Raw genomic sequence first — 16199 nt, 5'->3', positions numbered from 1 at the left:
GTTTTGGCCTATTTTGGATGATGCGAATATGTCGTTCCACAACATCCCAAAGAGACTCTGTTGGATCTAGTGATTGTCTAAGGAGACCATGGAGTGCAGTAAACATATCATTTTGAGCAAACTGGCTTGAAATGATTTGCAATTTGATTCTGTGTTCAACAGATTGTATATTCAGAGGTAGTATTCTGCTTACACTGGTTGTGATGAGTGTTTCTTTGAACCACTGTTGCATTTCTATCATCTTGAACAAGGCTTCCCATTCTCCTTTGACCTCGGAAACCAAGTAGGCATTTTCGTCTGTACACCTGCTGCTCAATAGATGCATTTCTTGTTTCGGACCATTCCCTGTAAATCTGGAAGATGTTTGGCCAGAAAAATCAAAGCAGATCAGCAGTTTCTGACATAAACCAGCCTTTCCTACACCAACAACATGCCATGTTCAAAGTCACTGAAATCATCTTTTTTATCTGTTCTAAAGTTATCTTCATCATGTCTTAATAGCTAATGCATTGGACTGGTGTCATGTGATTGGTTGAGCTTCTATTTGTGTTAATAAACTGAGTAACTGTACATAATAAAGTGGCTTGTGACTGTAACTGAAGATTTTCGGAACAGCTCAGAGTTCCTTTGCATGCTACATTTGTGATTAATTCACTCAAAAGTAAAAAAGAGAAAAAGTTTCATTCTGGACATTCCTCTTATCCTTTCTTACTTTTACATCCATATCAAATAGATATCCAGTTTTAATTGGAAAATAAATCTGAGCACCTTCTATATGCTTCACACTGACATCTAATCCCAGATAAGAGCACTTCTTACTTCTTACGGCTTTTTTTGTCTGAAATTCCTGAGAGGTATTATGTGCTGCATGTCAAGGAAATGGCAGCCGTGAGTACATTTATTTAATTCGGGCATTCCTATTCTTACATTCCTGAGCTTCACTGTTTCATGACCGGCTCACCTCTGTTGTGTTGGTTCAGGTTGTTTTCGTGTAAGTTCCTTCCTTGCTGTTGCAAACCAATCTGCAAACATACGACAACAGTTAGGTGCTCTTGGGAATAATGAATTTTCATGGTAATTGGAAAGAACAGCTCATAATAAACAATCATAGATATGTTTTATGAACTTCCAATGAATCCATCCCTATTGTTTACAACTCATGTATATCCAAGAAGTGCAGTTCATTTCCTGATAAATATGAGCAGATGTTAAACAGGTCAGACAGTCTTGAGACTTCTCTTCACACCAGGAAGTGGGCTGCTGTTTGTATTACATCTTTTCAGATCGTCTGCTCTATCTTTGCTCTGTCTGAAACTCCTGAGGAATCTGAGGAATGCTGCGATCCCACGAACGCCTCTTATCAGTGTGTGTGTATGTGTTCAAATAAGCATGAATCAATGGTATTCATCGTAAGACTTATCTGATCACTGGCCACACAACGGTGCCTTGATGATGCACCCCACTGATCACACTCGTATACAGCCCACCGGCGTCCACTCAAACTTTAAATGAGGAGCCTTACCTGTTAGAACAAAGATGTATTTGTCTGAGGTCTCATAGGAGTGTGCACAAACATTCCTATGGATAATTATTATATAAGTAATAAAATGAGGGATGTTTTATGATGGGCCAAGGCTACAAAGGCAAACATATATCTGATGATGGATAACCGGTTAGTAATTACTCAGCCTTGGCTGACGTGGAAGCCTTCATATTTATCTAAACTCATCACACGTCTTGTTATTAATTTAGAGTCTGGCATAAATTTCTCGATATTTACATATCTCTCACTTTTGAAGTAAAACTTAATCAATCCTTCTTCATGAAAAAGGCATTTCAACTGTCAACGTTTCCTCTTCTAGCTACGAGACGACATCCAGCGAGGACTCCAGCGGAGATGAAAAGTCAAGAGTAGAAGTGGAGGAGGAAGATAAATCCGAAGTAGTGGTGGAGAAGGAAACAGACAAGGAGTCTGAGGGATCAGTAGGGATCCTGGGGGCAGATGTAGAGGTTGCTGTTGCTGCTGCTGCTCCTGCTGCTGCTGCGGCTGAGGAGGAGGAAGGTGCTGTGGGTGAAGAGAAAGAGGTTGAGAGGGGCCTCTTGGATTTAGAAGGTGGCCATGAGCTCCTGCAGGTGGAGGAGGCTGAAAGGTGAGACAGACAAGAGCTCTGGATCTTTCTATCTGTTAAGCAAAGTTTTACTAAATGCTTTTTTTCACAAGTATAATCAAAGAGATGAACCACATAGTCATACATATACAATCAACTTCAAAGGTATTTGCATGCCTTAAACTTGTCCACATTTTGACAAGGTACAGCCACAAATTTCAATTCATTTTTTGGGTGGATTTTGTGACAGACCAACACAAGGTAGTGTGTTATTGTGAATTAGAAATAAAATGATACAGATGCTGTTTTTAAATATTTACTGTGGGGAAAAACGGCAATAACAAGTCCAGTTTCTTGAAGAGGACATAGTTTTAAAAGGAAGGTGGTCTGGTCATAGGAGGCCATAATTACATTTTTTATGGCTTACGTGTTCTACATGCAAGCAGATCACCCTGAACACATGAAAGGTGACAGATTAATGCTGACCTGTCCTCAGCAGGGACAAGTTAGCCAGTCAGAGTGGAAAGAAAGATGGATGGTGCTAAATGGTAGGGAATTCAATTCATCTGTACATTGTCTTTCACTACAAGATTTCATCGAAGAGTCTGGGAGAAAAACTCAGACATCTCAAGGTGAATCCCAAGGGATTTCACACATAACCATCTCTAAGGTAGATGGGGAATGGTTCAAAAAAAGAGAATAAATGTTCAATCCAAGAAAATTGTATAGAAAAAAAGTATTGCTCCCTTCAGACCAGAGGAGAATGGGCATGCTGGTTTGTGATGATAGAGACAACTACAGCTCAGATAGGTACTTGTAATAACCAAGGTATGTGGAATACCATTTCTAAACATACAATGCATAACACCTCAAAGCAAAAATCTAATTTAGATAGAACACTTGTCATCTGTAATATAAAGACTTAAAAATTGTTTAGAAAGTATATACTCAATTCACATTTTCTTCCACTAACTTTAGTATGAACACAAGCATGTAAAAAAACAGTCGTTCCCACACATTGTCTCAGGCAGGATATTTATGCTTAGTAGTACATGAAACAAGATAAATCTGAAGTGGAAACAAGAATTTTCTTCTAATTTTAATTGGCTGCATACCTAACTTGTATGTGGTCCACTGCACCAACTGGTACTTAGTTATGCTGCCAGGAATCAGAGGACAGTATTTAATAAGTTATTTATTCAGAAGTAGTCTGATTCCTTTGAGTCTATACAATAAACTAATTTCTGTTAGAATGAAGACATTTCTTCATATTCAGGCTAAATCTAGCCTCAGATGCAGTTTAGAAGTTGATCATTGTGAAAGAACTAACTGAACAGCTACAATTAGCTTTTACTGGTGCAACACTCAAAACCTTTATTTATACAGGGCATTGAAAACCATTCATCATTTTCCTTTTATAGAACAAGTATGTGCTTCTTGTATTGCTCAGTCACATAAAATCCATATAAAATGCACTAAAGTTAAATTGGTGTGACAACATTTTGAGAAATTCAAGGGTTCTTTGAAGTTATCTTCTGATTGTATTTCAAACTGAAATTACTCAACAATCAATGCAACCTTTAACAGGTTGCATCCCCTTTCCACATTGAACACCAGGGAAATAAGTTCAACAGAAAACGGCTGGAAAATCAGATGTTTTGCAAGCTAACTGACACTACTTTGGATTTGTCAAAAGTATTCTTCAATGTGTCGTGTTTTAATAGGGAGAAAGTAGATAAAGGATTCATTGATGCCTGCGTGTATGTAAAGGATCGAATGGAAGAGGTTTCATCTCCAGATAAGGAAATGGTAAAGCTTTCTCTGACTCTACTGTATTTTCTTTTATATTTTTTTCTTTGTAATGCAAATTCATAATATAGACTAATTTTAACATACACGTCTCTCCACAGCGTCAGGTGTTGGTGGTGCTTTATCAGGAATGGTTCAGGGTCTCGAGCCAGAAAGACTCCCAGGCAGATACAGTCAGATTATACCTGAGACAAGTGGGACTGACCACCCCCACACTCCTGCCATATGTTGTTAACTTGACTGACGGTAATGGGAATATGGCCCTCCACTACAGTGTGTCTCATTCTAACTTCCCTGTGGTCAAGCTGCTGCTAGACACTGGTGAGCTGAGCTTTACACACTCACCTGTACTAACAGTTACATTTAAAATAGAACTGCTTGTAATAAAGAGTCTTTGCATTCTTCTAGGTCTTTGTGAAACAGATAATGTGAATAAGGCGGGATATACTCCAGTGATGTTGGCTGCCCTGACCGCTGCTGAAAGCCCAGATGATCTAGAGGTGGCCGAGCAGCTGCTAAAACTTGGCGATGTCAACGCGCGCTCCAGACAGGTAACACAGAGTGCAGCATACGCTTGAAGTGACATGTGGTCTGTGAAAAGATGAAAGGTGGCTTTCTAGGAATATGTGAGGTTAAGTTGTTTATATTTTGCAGGAAAAATGTACATTTCCTAAAACAACAACACGTGTCTGCAGTTTTTTTCTGCACAAGAATCTCAAAAGCCAAAGGGTTCACCAACATTACATGCATTTATTGCCTTACAGTCAGAAGGTCACTAGTTTAAATCCTGGCCTGGAATCTGTCTCTCAGTCTAAAAAAACATGAACACTGGGTTAAGTGATCTTGCTAAATTGCTGCTAGGAGTGAGTGTTGAGTGTGTATGGTTGTTTGTCCTCTGTGTCTGTGTGTTACCCTGTGATGGACTGGCTGTCTGTCCCGGGGTGTATCACATCTTTTGCTAGGTGCCGGCCCTTCAGAGACCCTGCAAAGACAGTCTGTAGACACTTGATTAATAATTGATATTAATAGTTTTTTTTTTCCTAATTTCTAATCTTATGCATTTTTTCTCATTTGTTTGTTCTCATTTATTTTTTATGTTTCTTTTCATAAAAAAAGAAACATGGCTGTCACTTGCTCTCTTGTACTTCTCACTTTATTCCTTCCGTCACATTCACTGAGATTCTCAAACTCCATCCCCATCCCTATATTTTCCTTCTGTTAACTTCTAATCTGACTTCTCTCTTTCTCTCATTCTCAAGGCTGGCCAGACCGCGCTCATGCTTGCAGTGAGCCACGGTCGCGTTGCCATGGTGAAGCTGCTTCTGAGCTGCGGCGCAGATGTAAATGCACAGGACAGTGAGGGATCTACGGCCCTGATGTGTGCCTCCGAGCATGGACACACGCACATTGCTTGTTTGCTGCTGGAGACAGGTCACTGTGATATCGGACTCACAGATAAGGTATGCTTTTACAATGTAAAACTAAAATAAGTTGTAAGTAGAAAAAGATGTCAGAGTTTAGACTGGTGAATTCAAAACAGTTCTGCTCCTGAACCACAAAATACCAGAATAACAGCCACCAGCTGTGTTTTTTGTGCATTTTTAAGGTAAATTTAGGAGATTAAGGTTTTGGTCAGATATGTAAAATCCCTGGCTACCGGGCTGCCATAAATAAAGTCTGGATGTAGAGGACCATATTTATATCAATTTCTGAATCTAGGAAACTGGATGCAGTTTTATATTTCAAAAACGTCTTTAAAGGTAAAAGTAAGGGTAAACATCCAGCAACGGATCGCTGTAACAATAAGACTTCTCTCACCTTACATATGCAGTTCTTTACATGAACAGAAGTGAAAGACCATAAAGCCTATGTACCACCCAAATATTCCTGCACTGCCACTGTAAGGCCAGTGTGGATGCAGTGAGGCATGGCATAGTTGATACAGAAAAGAAATGGGGAGCTACATAGCTCAGGGACATGAAATGTCTCATGTATAAAACACAGGGCAGAGACAGACTCAGCGGTGGTCTCAAAATGAATCCACTCTTATACACAAGGCATGACATAGTCTTTAATCTAAATTAATTCACTGTTTCACTTCAACAATAATTATTACATTTTTTTAAATAGATTAGTGATCATGTGACTTCTTCTCTTCGATTTACACATATAAAATTTTGTTACTTGACATTGATCTTTTATGTGTTCGGTCCTAAGTTTATTAAATCTGTTGCCATGGCTGGCTCAAATAGAGTTTTTTTTTTTTTTCTGTGGCATTTTTTTTCTCATAAGCATCCTGCAATTACCTTTGTAGGCTGGAGCCACAAAAGTGATACTAAAATAAACTGTAAAATATAGAAAACCATAAACAAATGAAAGCCTACCTATCAGTCCTCCCACTATCCACATTTGTACCACTGGTCAATGTTTTGCTGTGTTTAGTATCAAGTGAATACAGATACTATTTTGAAAGAAACACGATCTGAAGAAAAGGAGCTGTTATGTTCTAACCATTTTGAATTATACTACCTGCATTCAAATCAGTCTCTTTCATCAGACAACACAATATGAAATAGAGACTATATATGAGGCAACTATTTTCCCTGTGGTTGACTTTTCTCTCAGCATGCAGCTTCAACTGCTTTCATTTTTTTTATTTATTAACTGATATCTAGCCTTTGATTAGAGGAAAAACTTGCCATGACTCGCTGCTTGATAGATGTAAGAAGTTACAAATATTACCGCAGAACATTGTCTGGGGTGTCATCTGGGGAAAATTACTGCTCTATTAGTTTTGATTGATGTCTCGGTGTCAAGTACACAACATCTCTCCAAGTGTAAAGATATGGCTTTCCAAGTGCCTGCGTTCGGAGAGATTTGTTCTCTCAGCTGCAGGTTACAGAGGCCGTTAACCGCAAGGTCACAGGCTCATAATAAGCTAGAGGAGCATGATTTGAATGCTTGATAACATGCACACAAAAATTTAACTTTTTCCTTTTTTTTTATGGGGGACTATGGGCAGATTTTGCATACATAATTTACAAAACTAATCAGCAGCAAGCATTACTTATTTGTGTGGTTTTACATGTTAGACACTTAAATATGCAATCATAATTGGCAGATTGAGTAACTGCACGGGCAACTTTTATCATAGCGCCTATTAACTGTCAGCAGTACCCTTGATAACATCATGCAGTAGTGAACTCTGCCTCAAAGACTGCATGTCAAAAAGAAGTAAAAGAATCATGAACATGAATTTGAAGCAGGTCTTAAAAATATACATTGTTGTGCTAAACTAATGCAAGTTTGCACATAAGTGTGAAAAATTGGATATTTGGTCTCAGAACAGAAATTATTACGATGTATGCAGTAAGTTGTTTAGAATATTATATGCATTTTTGTTTTTTTGACTGAGTGAAGATGCTATTTCTTTTGACTGCCACAAAGTGGATTGGAAGCTTTCCCCGGTTAGATTATGCAGATTATGTGGTTAGCACCGGTCCATAATAATGCAACATATTCAGTGACTCCATTATCACTGAATATGTGTGAACTTTTAGTCACTCCTCCCCCTCCACCTTTTGAAGGAATGCGTCATCTGAATTTTCCTATGCTACTATTCTAGTTTTCTGTTCCACGTCGCTGTGCTTTAGTGCTAATGTTAGCTTCTACATAAACAAGAACAAGTGGACATTTGATTTCAGCCGAGTTATTTTTGTATAGCACCACAGCAGTTAAATCCACTTTTACTTTTACTGCAGATGCTTAAGAAATGCAACATTCTTCTGTATTTGTTGAATGCAGTTATCATTTTTAGCCCCACCCCCCCAACCTACCTCTATTTTGGAAAGTAGGCAAAAGATAGAGATGTTTGTTCAGTATCTTCCTTAACAGTACAACCATTTTGAAACTTACAGAATTATACCATAATTCTGAAATGTTGTCAAAACATTTGTATGACTTTGAAATATATAATGGTGCTTAATTGAATATAGTAAAGTGCTTATATAAGTGAGAGTGTTATATTGCTTACCAAAATAGCTGAATGCATAGTGATAGAAAACAAATTGTGTTATGTATTTTTCTGGTGAGTACTTTGTAAATTATGGCAGTAATCTTCATGAAAAAATGTAAAAAAAAATATATAATAAGCATTATTTTTCTTAGTCCACTTTTTATATTTTTTGCTCAAATTTTTTCTATTTCTAAGAGTGATTTCAGTATATTTGTGTCTAGTCTGTTTTTGTTGTAATTTTTTAACATGTAGTCGCCATTCCTTTACATAGATTAATGTTTGAGACTATGATATAACTCTTAGCTGTTATTAAGCCTTTCAGCAAAAGATAGAATTGTATGGCTTTACATGAGAGTGGTCTCAGGTTCTAATCAGAGCAGATAAATTATTCTCTGAGCCTGTAAGTGTAAGCTAGTACAACACTGCCGCTGTGAGGATTAGAATGGCCACTGCAATGTGTTATAGGTGAAATCAACATCGCATCTCTATTTGTTTTCTCCAGAATGGTCAAACAGCCCTGTCGGTGGCAGAAGCAGCTGCTCATCAAGACATCATCGATCTTCTAAAATCCCATGCATCTGAGCCCATGTCTGCTGCAGACCTCCTTTGAGTTCTACACTGTTTTCCAAACCATTCTAGGTCAACATGTGACTCTATTTCCACGATTCTCTTCCCACTAACAGAATGGAAAAAAAAAAAAAAAACTAAAGTAAATACTGAATATGATGCTAAATGAAGATAAGCATGGGGCTGCCTTTATGACCTCTGGGAATAGAGTGTTTCTTTTATGCCTCAACCACAATGTCTTGTTTTTTTTTTGTTTGTTTGTTTTTTTTGATGAAATGATTAATGAGGGTTGAACAAAGTTAAAATAAGATATTGCTGTGGCAACAATTGGCGCCAGCAGCAGATTGAGCAGGGAACAGGGTGAGAATAAAAAAAAGGATCATACGGGAGAGAACTTCTGAACTGCTGCATCTTAATATAAACTAACTCTTAAAGCAAAATACTAAGCACATGATCTACCTTTTAAATATATATAATTTTACCTTCTTTTTTTTTTTTTTTATTCCCTTTGCCTTTTTTTTTTCCATATTTGGACATAAGCCATTATTGAGAGCATCTTATATACAGAATGTTATTCTAAGAAATCATGATCATACAAACAGAGACTGTATTTTCTACTGCACTTTTTTTTACTGTGTATGTGTACAGTGAATATGAATATATTCAACTCCTGAGCAAACTATATAGCACGGAGTTAAAAAAGAACTGACATCAAATAATGAATCATTACTCCACAGTGGTCATGTTTTTCACGTGGTTCATGGGTGATCATCATTTGTGTTATTGAAAAACCAATGGTTTAGTCTAAAATGAAATTCAGTATTTTTTATAACAATATATTGAGGCTGAAAAAAGACAAGTCAAGAGATTGTATTGAGCTGCATGCTAATACAGTTACTCCCCCTACTGGCTGTTTTAATATAGCGTCACAAACCAGTATGTTGTAATACTGTTTGTGATCCTCAGCTGTCTGTATACATATATAAATATATAGTATCTCACAAAAGTGAGTAAATCCTATTTTACATTAAATATCTTATTATATCTCTTCATGGGACAACACTGATGACATACTGAAGCAGGGTTCAGTAGTCACTTTACAGCTTGTGTATCCCAGTAAATTTACAATCCCCTAAAAATAACTATACAAGACCACTAAGAGCTTCACTGCTGGCTACAGAAGTGAGTGCATCCCCAGGTGAAAATGTTCAAATTATGACCAGAGTGCCAACATTTTATGTGGCCACCGTCATTTTTCTGTACTGTCTTAACTCTCTTAACTTAGTAGGGTTTAGGTCTGGTTTAGCAATACTGCCTTGTGGCCGAGTTTTCGAAGGGAAAGAATCATGAAACTGTAGCTTCCCACAGCCAGCAACGCTTGTGCACCCCCAAACCATGATACACCCACTGCCATACTTGACGGTAGGCACTTGTCTTTTTACTCCTCACCTGGTTGCTGCCACAACCAGGTGAGGCTAAACCAACAGGTTTATCCTGGTCTCGTCAGACCATAGGAACATGGTTACTGTCTGCTTCTCTGGCTGCTGAATTTCTTGTGCATCGTCTTTAGAAAAGAGTACCTTCTGGGAGCACAGACCAATTTGATGCAGTGTGCACCATATGGTCTGGTCACTGACAGGCTGAATTCAACCCCAACACCATCTGCAGCAGTGATAGCACCCATAGGTCCGTTTTCAAAAGGCAACCTCTGGATACAACGCAGAACATGTGCACTCAACGTATGTGGTCATTACACAGGGGAGGGGAAATGGCTAACTGAGCACAGTTTTGACATTTTCACTTGAGGGTATTCTCACCTTTGTTGGCAATGACTTTACCAAAAAAAAAAGCCATTGATCATTGCTAACAACTGTGTTGTTAGTTATTTTGAGGAGACAGAAAACACAAAGTTATACATGTGGTATACTGACTACTTTACATTATATCAAAGTGTTATACCTTCTGTGTCGTCCCATCAAGAGGTAAAATAGAATGCTAACAAAAATACAAGGGGTGTAACCAGTATTGTGATATATATCAATATATCTCTCTATTTACATAGATAGATATATATGTCTACATAAATATCTATCTATCTATATATACATATAGAGGGCTGTTTGTGTGATTGTTCTAACCATGTATGCAACACGTACAGAATGCACAATGAATGTTGGGCTGGCTGTGACACATTCCAAAAGAATAAAAATGTAGCAAGTTTTAACTAACCCTGCATGGATGACAAGTTGCAAGACTTCGAATCAGTCGCGATGTTAACTTTATTACAAATATATGTCTAAAGACTTTAAATTAGTCCTGGTGATGAAGCGGTCTTTAGATTGTAGAGCTTAGGCTCTCTCGTAGGCTCATTAGGCTCTCGTACCCATCAGACCAGACATATTAAAATCCTCAGCAGGGAGTTTTGTTTGCAATAAGAAGCAATAAAAAATATTATGTATGGGACTATGGTGCAGCCTTAAATGGATAACCGTTCTTATTCTAGAGCTGAGGTTTTATTTTCCAGGGAAACAGATGTTCTTTTGTGGAGCCTTTTCTAATGCAGCTCCTTGCAGGAGTGTGGTCTTATGAAATGTTTACAATGAAACATTCCTTCCACAGTGACCACAGCAGATGCCAAACATCTAACAATGTTTACATGATCAAAGGGGATAAGATGAAAATAATAATTCAGCAAATGTTTAAATAATGCATTTAATTATTTTACCTCAGTTTACCCTTTAGTGGGATTAATAAATACAAGTCATGTCAGTTACAGAATTCTGGTAAAACTGTATGAAAAGCCTTACAATAAATTAAATACTAATTGCAGTGGCATAATCTTACATTGATTTAGTTGCGAGAAAATCTTATATTAAGAAGTTGTTTTGTTTTGTCTGTTGAGGGAGAGCTGGTGTCTCACAACCATTTTGTTGAAAACAATTATTCCCTGAAGCAAAATTTCCCCCTCACTGAATAAAAGTACAGACAAATAGAAAGGGGTGATATTATTTAACATGTTTAGTGTCAGATCATGTTACTTCAATTAAAGACTGATTTTTTTTTTTTTTAAGGCTTTAAACATGTCTTTGCCAGAGGTGCCATTAAATGTGGAGGGCTGTTAATGAGGCCTTGTTAAATCTGATTTATGTTGGGGAACATCTGTTTGCAAGAGTCATTGGAGCTACAAGTCGAATGTTGTCATGTAAGGTAACAAATATATAAGTAGCAATCCAATCTGCATGACAAAATCAATTTCTGTGTTGAGGGAAAACTTCAGGCAATTAATCAAACTGGAGGATTTCTAGCACAAGATTAACATAACAACTGTTACTTTAACAATGTTTAGGCCTTACTTGTCTCTAAAACTTGATTTCAGTTTCATTAGTTCTCCTTAATAATACATTTAATTGCTTTCTTGAGATCTGTTCTAATTTTCTTTTTATTGCGGTCACACCATCGATCCCAAATACTGTAAACTAAATCAAAAATAGGCACAGAATTGGGACTATAACTGATATTTGAAAAAAAAAAAATCATTTGTATGAATATATATATATATAAAGTCAGAATTTACATGAAACATAACTTTTTACAAATGGACTAAATAATAGCACATATTTCTATGTAGCATTAATTATTCCCTGTGCTACAGTTACAGATTAGAACAGAAATGTATGAATATATGTTCCTTTTGCATAGCTGCGGGACGTCAAACCCGTGCTGAGAGAAGTGTCTGGTCTTTCGTGCCTACACATCTTTATGGAAATTATGTTTAATCCCGTATGTGACCCAGATGTGGTATGATTTCACGTCTGGTTGATCAACAAAGACCTGAAATCAACTTTGTTCCACATGGGGTTAAATTTGTGTGTTTTCTTCTGTAAATCCAGCCAAATACATGTATATAAAGTATTGTGAAAAATATATAACAAGTATTGTCTGACAGTCTTATAATTATATGAGGTATTTATTCTAAATGCTATATTTTTACCATATATATATATAAATATATGACAAAATTATGTATGCATGGAGAAAAATATTCAAGTAATAGTGCTCGAAGGGAACCCGACTGTCATTATTTCACTTTTACTGGTTGGCTGTTTGTGATAATGTGTGACTTGATAAGGTTGTGGATTATCGTGCGCCCATCACGCTAATTTGGAAAAGTGTAGGAAAACAGCAAAAAGGAATGTCCTGCAGGGCAATGTCTCCCTAGTTTGAATATCAATCTGAGAGCCCATAAATAATACAGATTAAAATAAAATAAAAATATTTACTTTTCTGTAATATTCTATGTGAAACAAGCTTATATCTAACAGACCAGAGAACTACTTCTAAATAAATATTTTAAAAATGATCAAATGGTTTTTCTCTTCTTTTTTTCTTTTTGCATGTACTGTCCGACAGCGTAGCTTTCACTTGATATAAATATACATTTTATTCAAAATAAATGGAGAAGAAGGAATATAAGAATAGAGGAGGGAAAGGACAATTAGAGTACAAGAAAACACCAAATAAGTTTTAACTTACATCTGCAGAAAGAGAGAAAAAACAGAGAACCATAAAACCAAAGTACTGTAAAGGCTTTTTCCAAACAGTGACTGTAACAAGGAATCATCATTCATTGGTATCTTCATCTTTCTCCTGTGCTCAGGCGCCCTTCTTGGGACAAAACCTTAATTTCTTTACTTTTGATAGTTTCCACAGTTTACTTGCTGGTGTGCTCTAAGTGTATTTGAATTTGAGGTTCAAACTGATGGTTGGACATTCTCCTACAGGATTTTCATGGTAACTTGTCACAAATGTATTGGTGAATACTATTAAACTTGACTTCTTCTCTCATATTATCCAGATAAGTGACGCCTGGTCACCTGTGATGTGACTGCTGTTGGAAAATTACCAAATAAGTTTCTGTTTATTCTCTAATATTTTTTTAGAACAAGTAGGGACACATCCACAAAACAAACTGTTGATGCTAGGATTGGAGATTCTTTGTCTTTAAGAGTTTCTTGCAGATATGCAGGTTTACAATGTGCTGCCACTGTTAAGTGATTTCTCATGCAAAATATAATCTGCAATATAATAATTTCATTATTGTCTTATTACTTAAAAAAAACTCTGTTAAATGCAAAACTGAAAATAATTTCTGAGGAAGTTCATTAAATGACAACCAGTGGATCTGTAACTGCTACCAGGCTTAAGTTGAGGTTGGTTTCCTGATGAAATTCTGCTTAAGGCCCCAAAAGAAAACGGGGTGGCTCTTCAAAGCATGAATTTCTTTTCACAACAGTAATTTATCAAAAATATTGATTTTCATTTTAATTAAAGAAATGAGGGATGAAGTTAATTTTCATGAGCTGCTGACTAAAGGAAAAATCATTATTTTAAATTATGCACTCTCCCTCTCACAGGTGATCTTATTTATTTGCAAATACTAAAAATAAAATGTCATTTATGACTCTGGCCAAACCAGTAACATTTTTAATCATTATCTTTCCCTGTCGTTTAACACTGCCTTAAATGTAGAAAATAATAATAATGGTTATATTATGTCATATGATGCTAGAAATAGAATTATTGAAAATGGGAAACAGGCTTGCAAATCCCCCATATGTTCAGACTAAACACTGAATTACACTTATTATATTATTTCACTTAATTAAGCCAATTAATAATCTTGCCCTTAAGTACAAAGTCTGTTTTAAATCATCCATAGAAGTTCTAAAAGGGAGGTTTGGCCAAATTTTTCTGAATATTTCCAAAAGATTTTTGTAAGGACTTTGGTGTAATGAAAGTATGTGACCAGCAGGTGGGGGTCTATTACTGTGGGTTACAAACAGAGGAACAATAGGAGTCCTGAAAATGAGAATTGTTAACATCATCTGTCAGCTATTAAAACTTATTTCAAAGATTAAGATCAGGCAGGAAACAACAGTAGTGATAAGAAAACTTTTTAACATCCAACCCCCAAAATAAAGACCTGTGAGCCACATTTCTTACTGAGCAAGCATTACTCGTTAATCAACTAATCAGGCATTTTTGTAAGATAAGATTCATATCATACATTTACTACCATGACAGTAATTTTAATTACTTTGGCTTTTTAGGAGAAGCTGAAGACTTGTTAACTTGTGATTCCCAGTGTAAATCCAGGATAGCCTTTTTTTTTCAGAGGAGAAACTGAAGACACAAAAAAGATGTAAAATGATCCAATTAAAAATGTATCAAAAACAATTAGCTCTAACTATTCGCATAATAAATATGGTTAATATGGTTCGCATAATATTATGGTTCGCATAATAAATTAATTAAAAATAGCATTTTAGAATTGAGTCTGTGATTAAGCCTTCCATAAAGGAGAAGTGTCGTATAGAGAACATGATAATACTCTCTACTGGAACAAGCCACAGCGTGTCAACGTTAATCAGAGAAGGTCTTGTTAACTCCAAACCGAGAGACAAACACCACATAACTGTTGAGAACTTAATCATCACTATTAACTTAGATTTTTTGCTGCTTGTTGGTTGCATGAAAAGTGGATATAATCGTTGTGCAGACTCTGTGAAAACTGGGCAAGTGTAAGCTACAAGAAAAGATGGCAACTCCAAAGATATGACTTCACACAGAGCTTCAAAGATGCATGTTGGCTTTAAGTTGTGCCATCTGTTCTCTCTAAATACTAAACTCCTCTTACAAATTAATATTTGTGCTGATGTAGTAGGATTGGGTGTTTTGGGGTGTTTTTAGTCCAGCATTGTTTTGTTGATGCTTGCTAAGCACTTGTCCCATTTGTTTAAATTTATTTATTTCATCTATTTACGCAGCAGCAGCAGAATGTCTAGATTTCTTTTGCAAAGAGGGGGGAGAGTGTGTGCTTTCTGGAAAAAGGAATTTGCCCAACTTTCAAACTGATTAAAAACACACCAGAAAGTTAACATCTGAATGACTCAAAGGAGCCTAAAGAATGTTTTGGAGTGGGTTAGTGAACAACAAATTAAAAATCTTGCTGGAAGGGATCAGTTTGATTGATATAAGGGGGAAGAAAAAAACTACCCAGACAAGCACTTAGCCTCATGTGAGAAACTGTGAGGTTAATTACTTGCTGTGCCATCCGAGTTGGTGACGACTATCAAATGCTTACTGTCTCATAAAGTTTTACTATAACCAGTCACGCTTGGATAGATTTGATTAATAATGCCATACTAGAAATTGTTTTATCAAGAAAGATTTGTTTTCCAAAGCAGATCTGCACTCAGCTGAAATTAACAGGGAGTGTTGGTTTTGCAAATTTTGGCAGTGGAAATCCACGTAAGCAAACAGAAACACAATCTTTTCAAACCAAACACACACAAGCAAACATTTAGTATTCCCACGGACAACATGGTAAAAGAGACGATAATGAGTAAAGATGATTCTCCATCCTCATCAGCTCCTGTTTGCATGCCAAGGGAGTACGAAATGAGGCTCAACACACAGATTGCAAATCAGATTTGTGGAATATCCCGCTCCAAGCAACCTCACCGGTGGTCCCGGCAGGTATTTAAATTTAATTAATTTCACCCAAATATGTGGATAGAACACCTGCAAGACAAAAGGGTAACATTTTTCACAGACTTTCATGTTGACTTAGATTAGAGATAAACCCATTAGAGGCATCCCTGTGTGCAGAAGTGCATGCCCTTAAACTCAACTCACAC

The 16199-nt window shown here is 36.6% G+C and overlaps 1 protein-coding gene across 4 annotated transcripts in view; it reads left to right on the top strand.

Annotated features, from left to right (window-relative positions):
• kank4 (KN motif and ankyrin repeat domains 4) overlaps positions 1-12766 on the top strand; it is a 79540-nt gene extending 66774 nt beyond the window's left edge. For all 4 annotated transcript variants that reach the window (XM_016670802.1, XM_016670804.1, XM_016670803.1 and 1 more), the window contains 6 exons: positions 1863-2150; positions 3833-3917; positions 4019-4238; positions 4326-4468; positions 5177-5377; positions 8435-12766. In XM_016670802.1, coding sequence (XP_016526288.1) covers positions 1863-2150; positions 3833-3917; positions 4019-4238; positions 4326-4468; positions 5177-5377; positions 8435-8542 — 1045 coding nt within the window. In that variant the 3' untranslated portion in view covers positions 8543-12766. The remainder of the gene's footprint in view (positions 1-1862; positions 2151-3832; positions 3918-4018; positions 4239-4325; positions 4469-5176; positions 5378-8434) is intronic.
• The last annotated feature ends 3433 nt before the right edge of the window (positions 12767-16199 follow it).

Source organism: Poecilia formosa, unplaced genomic scaffold (assembly GCF_000485575.1).
Source record: "Poecilia formosa unplaced genomic scaffold, Poecilia_formosa-5.1.2 Scaffold38, whole genome shotgun sequence".
Lineage (NCBI taxonomy): Eukaryota > Metazoa > Chordata > Actinopteri > Cyprinodontiformes > Poeciliidae > Poecilia > Poecilia formosa.
The sequence above is the reverse complement of the archived record's forward strand: the minus strand, read 5'-3'. Positions and strand labels throughout refer to the sequence as shown.